The sequence below is a fragment of the Lontra canadensis genome, unplaced genomic scaffold (assembly GCF_010015895.1).
Source record: "Lontra canadensis isolate GAN:19392208 unplaced genomic scaffold, GSC_riverotter_1.0 scaffold2, whole genome shotgun sequence".
Lineage (NCBI taxonomy): Eukaryota > Metazoa > Chordata > Mammalia > Carnivora > Mustelidae > Lontra > Lontra canadensis.
In genome coordinates this window covers 68,149,597-68,167,640 of record NW_022630996.1, presented here as the reverse complement: position 1 = coordinate 68,167,640, position 18,044 = coordinate 68,149,597, and the positions used below count along the sequence as shown (strand labels likewise).

General features: G+C 40.3%; 1 protein-coding gene across 1 annotated transcript in view; it reads right to left on the bottom strand.

Annotated features, from left to right (window-relative positions):
* The window catches only part of ELAPOR2 (endosome-lysosome associated apoptosis and autophagy regulator family member 2), a 103,308-nt gene that overhangs the window by 12,105 nt on the left and 73,159 nt on the right, over positions 1-18,044 (bottom strand). The window contains exon 2 of the mRNA XM_032876569.1: positions 11,298-11,418. Coding sequence (XP_032732460.1) covers positions 11,298-11,418 — 121 coding nt within the window. The remainder of the gene's footprint in view (positions 1-11,297; positions 11,419-18,044) is intronic.

Below are 18,044 nucleotides of genomic sequence, written 5' to 3'. Positions count from 1 at the left end.
AAGTATTATTTGCACTGCTGTTGGGGGGAGTCATGAATAAATTTTATAAAGTAGGTGAATTTACAAATGTGGAATCCATTCAAAATTGGGAGTGACATGTTTATAACCCACCTGTGAAGGAGGAAGATATGCCCATTTATGAGATGAGGACAATGAGGCACGGTACATTTAAATAACCCAATTAGGAGGGTGCCTGTTAACAACTGGCCAAACTGATATTCAAATTTAGGTCTGATTCCAAAGCAGGTGCCCCAAGAAAATTCAACTTGGGCAATTAGTATAATAAATGCAAAAACTCAAGCAATTTCAAATGAACCCATCATTGTATTTGACATCACTTTCCATTTCCTGTCTTGAACTGTTGAACAATATTCATTATTGTACATGTTGTGCAATAACCATTCCCCACCCTCAGATACCTTGTGGAATTTTTAATATATCACTCCTAAAATTTTAGCAAGATGCTAACTTCCCTAAGTCTCGATATCCCCGTCTATGAAAGGAAGACAGTAATAACATGTATCTTGAAGAATTGCTGTGAGATTCAATGAGCTATTCTACATGAAGCATTCAGCAGTGTCCCTGACATAAAGCACTCAATATATGTTAGCAGTAATTATTAATAATGCAATTCAGGGGTCTGGGACAACAGGAATTCTGCCAGTGGCCTGATGATTTGACATCACCAAAGAATAATTATGTGTTCAAAATAGTCCAACGAGTATAGGGCCTTTAATGATACAGGGGAACTAAAGAGTCTAAACCTTTTTGTATTTTAATCAGTTGCTGCTACTCAGTCTTTTTTCCTACCCTGGAAGCCAGCTCTCCAGCCACATGTCAAAGGAAGAGAAGAGCCACACGTTCCTATAAAACATAATTTACTCCATGAGATTATGTCAGTACAGAACTGCCCATCTCTTTAGGCAGTCACCAATGATGACCAGCTTTCCCTTTTCTAGTATCTTCCATCTTAGCCTCATTCACTTTCTACTTCAGCACTGCTTTCTTGGCCTCTGATTTTTAGTTGGCTTATAAAAGTTTCTACAATCTTAGGTACAACATTCTTTTCATTCAGAATTTTTTAGAGTATAACATAGGACCTTTTCAACAAAAGCAGGATGACAGTTGTTGTAAGTTGTTGTTGACGACATTGTTGTTTTAAGTGTTGTACATGTCCCTTGACTAGGTTTCAGTTGAACAACTGATCATTTCTAAAATAAATACGATTTTTCTTCAACAATCTCAAAATTCTAGAATATCTGAATTGAAGTTAAGCAGACCCCAAAGTTCTGCCGTAAGAACACAAAAACCTGATTTGCATAAGGTCACACACCATGTAACAGTGGGTTTAGTCTGGGATTTCACAATATTTGCCCTAAGCACCCAGAGAAAGAGTGATATTAAAAATCCATCCTCTAAAAGTCTAAATTGTAACCAAGAGGTCATGTGCTAAACTCAGTGTTCTTGTTCTCAGCTTTATACCTCTGTTCTGACCTCAATTTCTGCTATTGCGAATCTGTAAAGGTTGAAATATGCAGGTGTGAAGAATCAGATATGGAAAAAAAGCATTTATATTCATCTGTCACCAACTAGCAAAAGGCTGGCGCAATTTACTTAACCCTCTGTGCCTTCATTCGTTCATATTCCAATGAGAATACGACTTCACTTCCTCCCTCACAGGACGGCTGTGGTCCCATGAGACACTGGAAACTACTCTGACAGTGAAAAGCGACATGAAAATTCAAAGCATCATTATTATCAGGCAACCACCCAGTACAATGGACTAAATAATAGCTACTGAATGAATCATTTCTATGCTGATTATCATCTATGATTTATGCCTAACAATAAAGAATATCTATTTAATCCTCTCACCACAAGGGTCTTTTAAATTTGCTTTTTCTTCCTCCAAAGACCCCATGCTTTGAAAGATAATAACTATCAGTTACATTTATTCACAATTAATCCATTTTTCTATTTAATTTAAGATTGCTCATTACTGGAATTTGTTTCTTAATAGTAAACAGCAATAACAAGTAGTAATAAAAGAATTTTCAATTATTTTAAAAAAATTTTTTTAAGTAGGATCCATGCTGGGCCCAAACTCATGATCCTGAGATCATGACCTGAGCCAAAATCAAGAGTTCAATGCTTAAACAACTGAGCAGGCACCCCAAGAATTTTTAATTTTTAATGAGATGCTGATTAATTAGGAAATGGATACAATGTCATTTCAGGTTAAGTATCTAGGAATCATTCTATGTTACAGGAAGTCATCCAACAAGTACTTCTTGAGTACCTAGTATTTGGTTGGCAATTGCTAGACACCAAGGGTATTTTGGAAACAATCCCTATTCGGATGAAGTTTCTATTCTAATCTAGTCTAGACTTATCTTCCTCAAAATAGATTCAAAATTTATATTCACTAAGCTAAATTCACTGTAAAATCTATCTTATCTGTTAACCTAATAGCTAAATAAAAAATAATTATATTCATTTATGGGAAATGAATAATTAAATCAATTCCAGAAATAAGACAAGCAAATATGTCTCTTTTACTTCAGTTGTTCAGTTACATTTAAATAAGATAAATAGAATAAGTTTAAAGAGTAAGGTTACAGCTGTAGATACTGTTCTTCTTGACTAGACCACAAGGCTACTTTTTTTTTTTTTTTTAAAGATTTTATTTATTTATTTGACAGACACAAATCACAAGTAGGCAGAGAGGCAGGCAGAGAAAGAGAAGGAAGCAGGCTCCCCATGGAGCAGAGAGCCCGATGTGGGGCTCGATCCCAGGGTCCTGGGATCATGACCTGAGCCGAAGGTGGAGGCTTAACCCACTGAGCCACCCAGGCGTCCCCACAAGGCTACTCATGCAACTATTATTATTCACTACCATTAAGGACAGAACAAACAGGGACAATAATGCATAGTTCATGAGTCTCAACGATAAATTTTACCTTCATTAATCATTCAGCCTATCAATTATCATTATCATATCATTAAAACTTCAACTGGCTGCCAGATTTATTATTACACTGCTCACCAAAAACAAAACAAAGTAGAAAATGGCATCTATGAGAAATCAAACATGATACTGAGCCTGGCAAATCTCAGCTCTTGTTTTTAGTCTCTCAGTGCGAGTGATGAAGAGAACATGACCTTTGTAAGTTCTTACTTGTGAAATTCTTAAAAAAGAAAAAAAACCTATTTTTATATTTCACTTTACAAAAATGAAAGGGAGACATATGAACAAGTACATTAACACAAACCAGGTCTGACTCATGTTCTCTAATTCCCTGTTCTTTGAAAAGAGTATTTAGTGAAAGCACAGCCTCTACATCTCTGAAAATGAATTCTCACCCCTAACATCCTTTCAGCAAATGGGTCCTCACACAGCTCTGTCAGGTAGGACTATATGACTGTCCCTGTGCTTCTTCAAGGGGACTGATGGGCTAGATTATCCATCCTCCCCCCTCCCCACAAAAAACCCACAAACTCTTGTCCAGAAAAATGATCCATGAAACTGGAGAGATAACAACCTCAATTAAATTAGTTTCCTACTTTTGATGAGAGCGCCAACTAAGGCAGTTTTCTTCTTTTAAGAAAAAAAAGAAAAACAAATGGATTTCATTGTGGCTTCCTGACCTAAGTGTTTGATGGAGGAGAAGACAATTTCAGTCCACTGGGCACAAGATGACATAAGTTTTATAGAAAAAAAATATATAATCGAGACCGTGAGGGGAAGGAAAGAGTTCAGAGTACTTGATGAGGTAACCAAAGAGAGCAGAACAATGCATTTGCGAAATCAGTTTTCTCAAATTCCAATTATGTCCTAACACTTTGATTCTTACCATCTTGAACTTTTCCTTTCTTAGAAGGTGTCAGTAACCCTCTACTTCCTAATAGGCTTGCTGCCCTTGATTCTGCAGTTTTGAGGGCTGAGTTCTCTCATCTCCTAATAAAACATGTTTTTCAGAGAACCTTCCTCAACCATAGCTCCCACCAAACACCACAACTAATAAGCCTGATTTTTGAGCTGTTCTTTTCATAATCTTCTTCACTCGGACCTTTCACCTGTCACTGGTGTGTTGCTGAACCCATTAACCTCAACACCCTCCCAACCTGGAACTTGGGGCATCAACATCTCACACAAAGCCTACTAAGGACAAAATGTTCCTGTCCTTTTTCCATACAGAATGAATTTTCACAAATCTGATCAGATCTCAATGTTTCACCTATAGAATGAAACAGCAAAGTCAGTCTCCAATTTAGGACACCCCGGGTATCTAATCCACACACATTCCATGGTTCTGGAGCTTTCTGAAGAGCCTTGAAAGTGTTACAGCTTTATCTTTTGGAATGAATAAAAAAGTACTCTATTCTAAATTAAGAATTTCTTTAGTTGAAGAAAGTATCAATTTTTTTTCCTGAGACACATCGAATAATGAAAGAGTACTTTATGTATTAAGCACCAACAAGACTCTAGGCACGGGGAAAAAAAACGCCAACTTCTTGTTGTATATGAGGCTATAAATGCAAATGTGCTCTAAATTCTGAATGCTATTCTTTTACCTTTCAGAGATATATGTACAATTAGGAATGAAATCTACAGCCAGATCATTAATCCTTTAAAAGGACCCAGAAAGCAATATATCTGAGGATTTTTACATGTTACTTTTAAAAAATCACTTGGTTATCCAGATCTTAACTTACGTCACTTTTCATCAAGAGATAAATGTAAAGGGAACATGGATGCCACAAGAAGGGGGAAGAACACTTGTTCAGTATGTGCTATAGTATATTCTGAAGAGTCAGGACACCACAGAAGTTACAAACATGAACCCAGGAGCTGGACTGCCTGGGTTCAAATCCCCATTCTGCAAAGTACCTACATCCCAAGGTTTTGGTGATGCCTAATTAATTTGAGTCAATAATGTAAATCAGTTGTAATTGTGCCTGGCATGTAGCAAATAATGATGGGCTATTACCACTTCACATTATTATTATTAAGTTATAATTACGATTCGGGGCACTAAAGGTGATATGTATCACCTCGTTTAACTCCTTCAGACACCCATGAATAGCTGTCTCCAGGTCAAAGTCCTTGGTATGACACACAGGAAGGAGCCTGTGAGATTTGCCAGAAACTCTGTCCGCTCTCATAATCTCCCCAACAGCCAGCCACGTGGCTCTCACAAGGCACCCAGGGCGACCCAGTGCTGCCCCCAGTCTGCACCTCTGCCCATGCTTCCAGCTCCTCAAAGGCTACTTCACAGCCCTGAAGTCTAGAACTTCTTTCGGAGTTTGCTTCAGAGATCCTCAGAGAATTATCATCTATGGCCCATTAAATATGGCATTTATTGGCTCAGTCCTCAGTAAGGATTTTTGACATGAACGATTTTTCAGTAACAATTCTTAGTAATGATTCTTTCTCAGTAACAATTTTTCATATGAACCTGCCAAGGCTTAGATAATTTTCCAAGGTTACTCAGCTGGTAACAGATGACTCTGAACTTCAAACTTACATCTGCTTCACCATGAGCCCTTTTCCTGTGAGCGGAAGTCATCCATCTCTCCTTGGTAAGATCACCTCTGGTATTTCTATCTTTCATTTACTCTGCCCCTATACTATAAGTAACTTATTTACTTATCTGCTCTCTTATTAGATTGAAAGGTTATGGAAGACAGCAATCTTTTTAAGTTTATTTTTGGATCCCAATTGTCAAGAATATAGGAAATGATAAATGTTTGTTCAGTGAATGAATTAAAGCTCAATAAATAGCTGTGAACTAAATATTTTGCCCAAGATATACAAGCTGGTTGCAGAGCTGGGATTTAATTCAGGCGTATAGCACACCTGACCATCATCACCCATGGGAGGTCTTTAACTAGACACCAGTATGGTAAGACTGCAAATGAACCTTGCAAAGCAAAGAAATTACATGAAATTAGTTAGACCTGGTATAAGTAATGCCATATAAATTTTTTCTAAATTAGGGGTGCCTGGGTGGCTCAGTCAGTTAAGCCTCCAACTCTTGGTTTCAGCTCAGGTTATGATCTCAGATCATGAAATTGACCCTATATCAGTTTCTGTGCTCAGTACATGGAGTCCGCTTGTCTCTCCATGTGCCTCCCCCACCCACTCTCTCTCTCTCTCTCCAATAAATAAAATCTTTTTAAAAAATTACTAAATTAGCCACGCATGTGTGTTTACACCTGTGTGTTCCAGAAATTGTATCTGCAGAAATTAGCCTGGGGGGTCCAACTACACATTAGATAAAAGAGGCCTGTAATCAACTAAACTTGGCAAACTGTGAGTAAAACAGGATGCCCTTAACACACAGGAAATGTTCTATAAGTGTATATTAGGTTTCTCAGAGACTTTAAAATGAAAATGTTCACTGCATCTCTCTGTGAGGGGATTCTCCACTTTCTAAACTTTCTCATATTTCACCACAGAAAACTCTGAAACACTTTTTTCCATAAAGTATTTCCACGACGTATTTCTTGGGGTCAGTGTTCCATGGAACAGACTCATGGCATGCTGTGTGACTGGCACTTAGCGCCAAGTACTCAGGGTGCCCATGTGCACTTGCTCCTGTCCCAGTAACAACTTTTTACAAACAGAAACAGACTAGGAGTTGAATCCTAGGAAAACACCTATACTAGCAAGAGTATGACGCCAAGGATTGGATTTCTCTATCTCCCACTTACAAAGCTAAAACCAACTCTCTCTCCCTGAGAATCCTTCCTCTTCCTTCACTTCTCAACTGAAATAAAAATCTATTGACCCAAACCATCTTAAGTTACTCTGCTTCTGGATATGTAACAATATAGATGTGAGAGAAATCAAGAAACAGGAAAAAAAAAAAACTTATATTCAAGTTTTTCCTACTTTGTACCTTAGCACTTTTTGATCCAAGAAAACCAAATATTAGAACTTCATATAAATATGAAAGTAGAAGAAAAAAATGCCCACAAGACTATAACCAATTTGATGACAACCTATCAAAAGGAATCACAGCTATCTGAAATAGTCATCCGCAATTAGAAAAGTGTGTTATGGTTGTACTCAAAGTTACACAATTACTACCATTTGAGGGAGTAAGCGATAGAAGATAACTCCCAAGAGGAAGAGATACCTCATTGTGTTCATTTCCCCCCTCAGGGCTCTAGATTTGTCTAAAAGAATGTAAAGAAATAGGTAGAGGAATTCTCACCCTACTCTCATTGGCCAGGCTTTTCTCTTTCCTCCTTTAAAAAAAAAAAAATATTTATCTATTTATTTATTTATGAGAGAGAGAGAGAGAGAGAGAGGGAGAGAAAACAGGGGGAAGAGCAGGGGGAGAAGGACAAGCAGACCCCATGCACTGAGCTCAGAGCCTAATGTGGGGCCTGATCCCATGACCCTGAGATCGTGATCTGAGCTGAACTCATCAGTGATATGCTTAAGGGACTGAGCCACCCAGGTACACCCTGGCTCTTATTTCTAAGGTTTGATTTGATTCTAAACAAAATGGCCTTTTCTCCAGGGAGATAGCGATAGAGAAAAAGGAGGAGAGAGGGACAGGGAGGGAAGGAAGGAAGGAAGGAAGAGAGGAGGGATAAGAGAGAAGGTATCTCCACCTAGGGAAGCATTCCAAAAGACTTGTTTTTGATGATCTAAGAAGGTCAAGCAGACCCCAGAGGGTCAAGGGAAAATTTTAGGGAAATGGCCCAACAGTGGAGAAGAGACAGATTAGGGATAGGGGTTATATCCTCTTGTTCTGGGGAAAGACAAGGACTGTTGTAGTTCAGAATGGCATGCTATCTGCAAGCAGTCTCTGAGCGATGCCGAGACCTCACACGATGGTGATACCCACAAACACAAGACACTTGGCACCAGGGCTTTGGAGAAGGAGCAACGTTCTCTGGAGCTAAGCCTGGAATTACCAGACAGAGGACTGAATATGAGGCATCTCAGTGGCCTGCCCTTAGAGCAGTACTACCTAAGAGACTAAGGAGCTTTCCACAGCAGAGGGGACAGAAGCACTATGGGGACAAGTGTCAATTAATTACCAGAGGCCTCTCCATCCCATTTCCTGAGCCTTATAAGCTTCCTGCTCACAACCCATCCAGGATTCTAGCACAACACGAACTCCACTAACTTCACTTAGAGAAGCCTTGCAGCCAGATTTTATATGCTTTTTTAAAATTAACGATTATAGGGGCACCTGGGTGGCTCAGTGGGTTAAGCCTCTGCCTTCGGCTCAGGTCATGGTCTCAGGGTCCTGGAATCAAGCCCCGCTTCAGGCTCTCTGCTCAGTGGGGAGCCTGCTTCCCTCTCTCTCTCTCTGCCTGCCTCTCTGCCTACTTGTGATCCCTGTCAAATAAATAAATAAAATCTTTAAAAAAATAATTAAATTAAATTAACGATTATATAATATACCTTGCTCATCAATTTTCTGAAAAATTTATAGCTGCTACCTCAACATTCCTATAAGCCTTTTCCTAAGGAAAGGCCTGTACTGCTTCCTTTTGATAAGAAAGAAAAAATCTCCCCAATTACATTCTGAAAAATCTATAGCAATTTCAACTAAGGCCAAACTCTGGGTCTGACTTCATTTAGAGACATTGAGATATGCGGAAATTAAGTCCTACACAGTCCTTGCCCTAGATATTCCTCACTCGTTTGAAGCGCCATACACTATAGTTTTATTTTGTCTTTGTGACCCAACTGCTGGACCATATCGTTATGGCATAACTACTGAGTCTAGCACCTAGGGGCATCACTTGCCATCCAAGTTCCTGCATCATTCAGGCATGGTTTGCAAGAAGCATGCCATTCCTGAACCAGGATGTCCTTACCCTCCTTTGTCCTTGAAGCACAAGAGTGTCTACAGTCTTCTCTTGAATACGTCCACCAACAGCGCTTTACATCTCCTATGTGGGGCCCTGCAAGGCCTGTCATCCAGAAGTGGCAGTCTAAATCAGTAAGTAAGAGGCAGGCACTGGAATCAGGCATGTCTGGATTTGAATCCCAGATCTGCCACATCCTGGCTCTATGACCTGTGGTAAGGTACTTCCGATATCTATCTGAGAGGGCTGTTGTAAGGATACAATGGGACTAAGCACAGTCCCTAGTGTTTAGTATATAGTCCGTGCATGAGAAATGACAGCTGTTATTAGCAATAGAAAATCTGAACCACTGAGCAAATACTCAAGTTATTACCATAACTGCCTTCTACAACACTTCAAAGGCTAGGAACTTGGTAAACACCATGTTGAATGCTATGAATTAACTGAGTTTCTAAATTACTTAGATATGTGATGCTTTTTGTGCATTATAGAATAATTTATAATTGTTTGCCTTTACCGTACAAAAAGAAGTCACTTTTTAGAGGCCAGACCAACAGTTTCTAGAGCAGACATAATCAGATTACACGGAAATCACTGAAAATTCAGATATCAGACAAAACACCAACATAAAAAATGTCCCCAGCCATCACATAAGTATTGTCATTTGTAAAGTCAGTATCATTTTTAAAGTAAGTAGTATCATTTTTAAAGTAATAACTTAGAGTCTTAATGACTAGTCAATTTTTTAGAAAAGCTCTAGCTGGAGTATCAGATTCATAATATTATCTGTGGAAGACTGTAGTAAATAACGTGCAAAAAAAAAAAATGTCCCTGGTCATCCTCAAATAGAAATAATTCTTATTTAAGCATCAATTCTATGATAAATATTTGAACCTTTGGCCAATAAATGTAATCAGTGGTATGCTAATAAATGTTTAACAACTAGCTCTCAGTGGAAGAGGCATGTGATTTGTAGTGTTTGCCAATTTCCATGGTGTCAAATACTCCGCCCAGGCCCATTTCCAACTAATAATCAGCTTTCAAAAGCCAATGTTGGCCAGCACAATCCCTGCATAAGGAGTAGGGTTTATGATGGTTAGGTAGTCTACCCCCGCCCCCAGGGTTGTTTACAAGGGAACCAAGGTATTACCCCACAAGTAAAAAGTAAATAGAGACTAAAAAAATACACGGATTTTCTAGGAAAGTAACTGAAGCATTTTACAACACGCTAACTCCATAGCTATTTTTAAGACTGTTTCCATTTCCCGCACAAATCCTCCCTTACTGAGAGCTGACGCACTTTCTGCACAGGTGGCTGGGAACACCCCAGGTCGTATCATCTTATTCCTATCTGACCCCACTATCCTCTTGTGTCTTGCTGGACTGAACACTTAACCTGGCTTCAAGGATCCCAGGTTCTCTCTCTACTCATTTAGTATCATTTACTAAAAATAATGGTTTTCTCCACTAATTTTCCCCATGAGACATCTTCCACCTTCCTATCTCCCTTTTTTCAGTAAACCCACCACCTATGCTAATACTTCTCTCACTGGTAAGTGAGACACATTCTATGAATGGGAAGGAATTAACCACCATTTAATAATTTGCTTATCTGCTCTTTTATTTGGAAACAGTTAAAAGTAAGATTTTACGAAGACCATTTGAGAAATAGCAGGAAACACAAAATCTCTCGTTGTCTTACTTTCAGCTTTGAACTCCAGTCTGCCCCAAGACTACTTCACTGAAGGAACCTGTAGCTTACCAAATGAAAGGATTTTAAAAAGTGGAGTTTATAAATGAAGACCAATGTAATAACCTATTTCTCTATTCACTCACAATGTTGGTCTCCCAACCAGTTTATCGCTCAGACAAGCTGCTCGATGCAATATTCATCAATTCTACCATCTCTCTGGAGGTTACACTAAAAAGATAAATTGCATAATCTCTTAGGCTTAAAAAAAGAAACCCATTGCTAAACAGTGGAGTTCTGTGCATGGGTGTCGGTGATGATAGCACAACAATGCGAAAGCACTTCATGCTGCTGAACTCTACCCTTAAAAAGGGCTGAAATGGTACATTTTATGTTATATATATTTTCCCAAAGTTTTTGAAACTTTCTTAAAATGTAAAGAAAAAAATCCATTAAAAAGAGATTCTGCCACTCTGCCCTATAGAGTTTCAACTGAGACGGTAAACCCAATTTTAAATGGATTTTTTAAATAAATAAATAAACAAACAAACAAACAAACAAACATAGCATCCTCTAATTCTGCCTGTGCTCATTACAGACTTCAGACATCAGGGCGCCGAGGGTTAAGAAGAAGCTCTTGCTCTGCTAGACACCAATGCTCTATGTTCCTTTTCCCCAAAATTGCTTATATTCATTTTCATTCACTTCTTGGGCTGAAGGGATGCAGTTTAGTGAGGGAAGGAATGGTGCAAACGTCAAAACGTACTGCATTCTTTGCCTCTCACGGGGTCAGGCAGGCCCGAGCAGTCGGCTGCGGAGTTCGGGATGGCCACTCTCCACCTGGAGCCGCTGCTGTCACACTCCGTGTATTCAAAGTGGTAGTCGTTCTGCAAACAACCACAGAAACAAGCTGTTATTCGAGCCAGTTTTCATGGGACAACTGTGCTTTTCCATCAGTCCCAGCCTGCGTGCAAGCCCGACTGCAAACTGTCCTCTGCTTGGCTCTCATTCTTACCCTCTTCCATTCATACCAAGCAGGGCTTTGTGCTTTATTTTGTTTTGTTTTCTCGAAAACTATCAGGCCAGGCAGTGAGTTGGCACTGAGGATAGGATGAGGGGACGGTCAATGCGCCCCGGCTATGACCAGTGACCTTTGGTCTCACCTCTCCGAAAAGGCTACACTTCCCTCTTCCTCTTGCAGACATTTTAAGCTCCAAATAATTGATAGATAGGATTCTAAGAGCTAAATAATCCTTGGAAACTGAATGCCATCACTGTCCCCAGTTTTTCAAAGAAAGAACTATTCTCACTGACCTAATTCTCACTCTGTTTAAAAGTTACAGCAGGTATAATAATTAATCACCCAAACACTAGTAAAGGATGAGCACTTTTTTAAGCACCTTTCCCAGACACATCCACCACAGCAGACTGCCATCAATCACTGACTATAAAAGAGACATTTATTACAGATGCCAAATTAAGACCAACCCACTTATCTCTAGCCTCTGGACGCTTTGAAATTTTCACAGTGACCTCCCCTGATCTGAGCACATTACATGTGTGAGATGCTTGGACCGAGGGTGAACACGGACACACCACCACTGGAGCATTTTAAGAATAAAAGAAATTCTAAATCTTCGTCCAAATATTTTCAATCCAGTATCTTATTTATTCAGTTTAATATCCTAGATGTTGCCGTCTGGATTCATCCACTCTATTTTACCTCCCTTACTGGATCAGTGACCAAAAAGAACAGAAATATCAAATCCTATCAACATCGGGAAATCAGGTGCATAAAATGAGAAGGTATGTATGTGTGTGCGCGTGTGTATGTGCGTGTGCACGTGAGTCTTTGCACATGCATACACGTGGAAACATTAGCAGTTAAGAAATGAGCTCTGAAATCAGAAAGGTCTGCATTTGAATTCACACTCCCATTACACCAAATACAATTTATGTGATACTGGGCAAGCCACTTAACCTCTCAAAGCATCCAATTGTCATTAGGAAAATGAAAATAATAATATTTCTGGGGCAACTGGGTGGGTAACTCAGTTGTTAAGCATCTGCCTTCAGCTCAGGTCATGATCCCAGGGTCCTGGGATCGAGCTCCATGTCGGGCTCCCTGTTCTGCGGAAGCCTGCTTCTCCCTCTTCCACTCCCCCTGCTTGTGTTCCCTCTCTCACTGTCTCTCTGTGTCAAATAAATAAATAAATAAATAAAATCTTAAAAAAAAAAAAAAGTATTTTCTACCTTGTATGGTTGTTGTGGAAAGTAAGTAATAACACATGTAAAATGTTAGACACGTTAAGCTACACTGCGTTAGCACTTGACAAATGGTTGAATTATTATCCTTACTAAGGATAGTGAGGGTAGAGAGGATGACATAGAAAGGAGTTAATGGTGATGTGGTAAGGCACAAACCATTTGAGTCTCTGTTTCTTCTGCTTCCATTTCTGCATATACTTAAGATAAAATGAGAAGGGGTCTTAAGTTAGAGAAGATGGAATTATCAGGCTAGAAGCAAAGGTGTTATGCTGCATTTAGGCACTCCCCCAGAAATAAAATTTAGTATACCCTCCAGGCAATCTTCTATGAATATTATTTTTTCCATTCAAACTTTTAACCAAGCTTGACAACAGGAAATCTGAGATTAAGTTGACAGGATCCTGGATTTCAAATATGTCTTACTGTCCGTTAAGGGCAAATCTACATACCTAAAAAAAAAAAAAAAAACCAAAAACAAAACAAAAAAAAAAAACAATAAAAGCAGTCAAATAGGAAAGACTTTCTAGAGGGAACGATGTAAGGAGGGAGAAAAGAAGGGAGGGAGAAAGGAAAGCAATAAAAGTTCACTAAATTTAACTACACACAAAGGTTAAACACAAAAGTCATCACAAAGCAAAAGGTAAACAACAGAACAAACTGGTGAAGAAACAAAAATACAGCAAAGATAATTAACTTAACAAATGCTGGGTTTCTAAAAACCAGCCCAGAAGAGAACAAATAACTGCTTGAAATATGATCAAAGAACAGAAGCAATTCATTAAAGATTAATAAACTTTAAAAAGTTGGGGTGCCTGGTTGGCTCAGTGGGTTAAATCCTCTGCCTTCAGCTCTGGTCATGATCCCAGGGTCCTGGGATCCAGCCCAGCATCTGGCTCTCTGCTCAACAGGAAGCCTGCTTCCCCCTCTCTCTCTGCCTGCCTCTCTGCCTACTTGTGATCTCTGTCTGTCAAATAAATAAATAAAATCTTAAAACACACACACACACACACAAAAAAAAACTTAAAAAAGTTAAACCTCACCAAAGATATACAAACTATTTTCATCAGGTAGACATACCATTTTAAACTGATGTTTAAAAGCTGTCTGAGGTTACCGGGCAGCAAAAGGAACACTTGTGGGCCTCTAATGAGACAGTTAAGTGGTATAACCTTTCTGGAGAGAAAGAGATCTGTAAGTATCAAAAGCTTAAAGTATTCAAAAAAATTTGAACCCAAAATCTCTCTGATATCATCGAATTCCAGGGGGGATCATATTTAATATGGTCACTGATTTCTGTGCAAAACTGCTCATCATAACTTTGATATAGCTAGAAGGAATATAATTAACCGGTCAACATGATATTTACCTGGTATCTTTCCCATACACCTGTTTCATTAACTACTTGTTAACAACTATACGGTTCAGGAAGGACCATAAATAACATTACCATTGTTCCACTGAACCTCCGATTGGTTAAGTGATTTAGCCAGGGACAGCCAGCTAGCATGCAGCATAGCTGAGAGCCCAAGTCAAGCCTTGTGTTTTTTCTTAACCAGTGTTCTCAGTTTATGTAATGCTATTCTGCTTCAAAGAGGTTACTGTTTTAAAATAGAGGGAGTAGTAGAAGTTTCTAATATAAAAGCCAGATGGTTACACAGTCTACCAGTCATCTTAAGGATGGCTCATATTCAAACAGAATACAAGAGTACACAGAGAAGCAGAGAACCTACAATTTCCCCCATGTCTGTGTTAGTTTTGCACAGCTGCTGCAACGAGTCTCCACACAGCCACTTACGACAGCCTCCATTTACCCGTCCGCAGTTCTGGAGGCAAGAAGTCCAACATCAGAATCACTGGGCCAAAATCAAAGCTGTCAGCCTCCCTCCAGAGGCTCCACGGGAGAACCCGCCCCTTGCCTCTTCCCATTTCTGGTGGCTGCTGGCATTCAGTGGCTTATGAGAGCATCACTTCAGTCTCCGCCCCTGTGGTCACACTACCTTCTCCTCTTCTGTCTGATCTCCCTCTGCTTCATGCTTATAATGATTACATTTAGGACCCTCTCAAATAATAAAGATTAATTTCCCCATCTTCACTTTTTCACATCTTCAAAGTCCTTTTCTCCATAAAAGACAATTCACGGGTTCTAGAGATGAGGACACGTGCATCTCTTTTTGGGTGGGGGAGAGACGTTACTCAGCCTCCTGCAGTCTACCCTCTGGTGCCAAAGATGCATGTCTCTCTCACATGCCAAATACCTTCACCATATCCCAACATCAGCTCAAGTCTCAGCCCATTACAGCATCAACTCCAAGTTCAAAACCTCATCTGTATCTCATCAGCTCAAAAATCCCAAATGTGCTCCTCTACATCAGGTATATGGAGCCACTCTGGCTATGATCCACACTGGGGCAAAATTCCTCTCTATCGGGGGCCTGTGTCACCTGCTTCCAAAATACAAGGGTTTTGGACCTTAACCACAGTTACAGATGTTCCCCTTCCAAAAGGGATAAACTAGAAGGGAGGAAGGCCAGGAATAAGTCAACAGCCCTAAGTAATTTCAAAATCCAGCAGGGGAGACTGCATTGGGTTTCAAGGCCGAGAAATAATCCCCTGTAGTTTACAGCTCCAACATGGGGCCAGAGTCATTCTTGGGCTTGGTTTTTTGTTTTCGGAAAAGTAGAACATGTTTGCAGCTGAGCAGTTTTAGTAGGCTGTTTCTTGCCTGTAAATTTTGGGATTCCAACAGCCTTCCTCCATTTCATCCACCTCTGTCCCTTTCAGATCAGGTCAGCAGTATTTCTGCTCATGTTCTCAAAAACCTTGTGGTCTCCTGTGCAGTCACAAGATTCATGCCATTAGATGGAGGAGCCACCACAGATCTTTCCTGAACAGTCCATCCCTATTGCTGGCTTCTGCTGAGGTGGTTAAAGAAACCCATGAATCAGGCACCTAGTTTCTGTAGCACTAGTGAAAGGATTTCCTTTCCAGTGAGTGTGTCTCACTCTTTGGCTTCTTTCTCTCCACAGTGTCGTTTCCCAACTGTGTGTGGGTCTCCTAATTTTACCATCTTTTGCAATCTGGACAAGATGAGAAGTTCCCAAATCATCAAGTCTGGTTTCCTTTTTGTTTAAGAAATTTTTCCTTCAATATACCTGTTTCCACTCACGTTTTACTATAAGCAGCAAGAAGAAACCAGGCCATCCCTTCAATACATAAATCTGCTCTGGAAATAACCAAGTCCATCCCTTGTAAGTGTTGCCCTCCACACATCCATAGAACCAAATTCCACTACCTTTACTGCTGACTACATAACAGGCATTGCCTTTCCTCCAATTTCCGAAGGCATATGCCTTACCTTCTTCTCAGTCCTAACCGGTAGCACCTTTAATATTTCTACCAACATTATGCTTATGACAGCTTACTTTTTCTCCAAGACAATCTCGGCTTTTTCCACTGTGCTTCTCACTGAGTCCTCGCTGGCAGAGTCTGATATCCCTGTCTTGGCCAACAGTCTGTTCTAGGCAATCCAGGCTTTCCCTATCATGTGCCTTCAAACTCTTCCAATTTCTGTTCCTTACCCAATTCTAAAGCCATCTGCACATTTTTAGGAACATGTTCCAGCAGCTCCCCACTAGCCATTACCAAACTCTGTCTTGGTTTTCCTACAGCTTCTGGAATGGGTGATCACAAAGTCAGCAGCTTGACACAGAGATGCCTTCTCACAATTCTATCTTCAAGTATCACTGATCAGCCAGGCCAGGCTCTCTCTGGAGATTCCAGGGAAGAATCCATTCCTTGCCTTTTCCAGCAACCAGAAGCCACCAGCACTGGCTGGCTTGTGACCACATCACTGCAGTCTCTGCCTCTGTGGACATGTGGCCTCCTTTCTCCTCCCGCTGTGACTGCATTTAGGGCCCACTCAGATAATCTCCCATCTCAAGATTTTTTTTTAACATTTTATTTATTTATTTGACAGAGAGAGATCACAAGTAGAGAGGCAGGTAGAAAGAGATGGGGAAGCAGGCTCCCCGCTGAGCAGAGAGCCAGATTCGGGGCTCGATCCCAGGACCCCCGAGACCATGACCTGAGCCGAACACAGAGGCTTAATCCACTGAGCCATCCCGGCGCCGGCATCTCAAGATTCTTTTTCACCTCTAAAGGTAATATTCACAGGTTCCAAGGATTAGGACTTGGGCAGGGGACCATTCTTCAGCCTATTACAATCCGCCATTATAGAAAAGCCTCGACCAGCCACGCACTTACATAAGGACAAACTTGTTTCTCTTCTTCCCAGTTATTTGTATTAGGAAGTCTTTCCTATTTTCATATCCCACTGAGAAGTTCCCAGCCCTCATATGTAAAATGCAGGTAATTTGTTATCATCCTTGCAAAGTAATGATGCTGAGAAGTCTGACATGAATTTCAAATGAAGACCCCAGAATAAATAGGAAGCTCAGAAAGCACTCTTCGACCACTGGACCATTGCCTCTGTGTCATTCAACTTGCCAGCTCGGGGATGAGAACGGCAATAAGAACAGGTCAAAGGCATATTGTGTTCTCTAGCTGTAATGGTAGATGTCATGTACCAATTAGTTTTCCTAAAATTCTTTATCCTCCCTGCCTCCTCCAGATTACTGACCTCTAAAGGGCCACAACTACTTCCATATTACAAAATTCTTAGGACTGTAGCAAGAAGCTTTAACTGTGTTTATTTATAATTTTAAAATACTGAAATCCAGACCTGTTTCATGGAGAGGGCAGCACTCAGGGTCGGGAATTTAGATTGTAGCCCAAGCTAGATGGGTTTTAAATTATTTAATAGGCTATTTCATCTGAGCTGGTAACAAAGCCCTTTTTTTAAATCTGTTTCTGAAAGTGACCTTAGATCCATAGCAAAGATGTAAGAAATACTGTGATATAGTAAAATCACTAAAGATACAATATCTGCTCCTCAAATATTCTGAGTGGCATTCAAGGTACTGATTTACAGCCAACTCCCAAAACTCTAGCCACAGACTTACCTAACCATTGATCACTTAAATTGATCCCTTGGAAAGAAGAATTTCCCAGGTGTTAAAGAGCAATTAAAAAGGTAAAATTTGGGGGCGCCTAGGTGGCTCAATGGGTTAAAGCCTCTGCCTTCGGCTGAGGTCATGATCTCAGGGTCCTGGGATGGAACCCCATGTAGGGGCTCTCTGCTCGGCAGGGAGCCTGCTTCCCCCCCCCCCCCCCCCCCCCCCCCCCC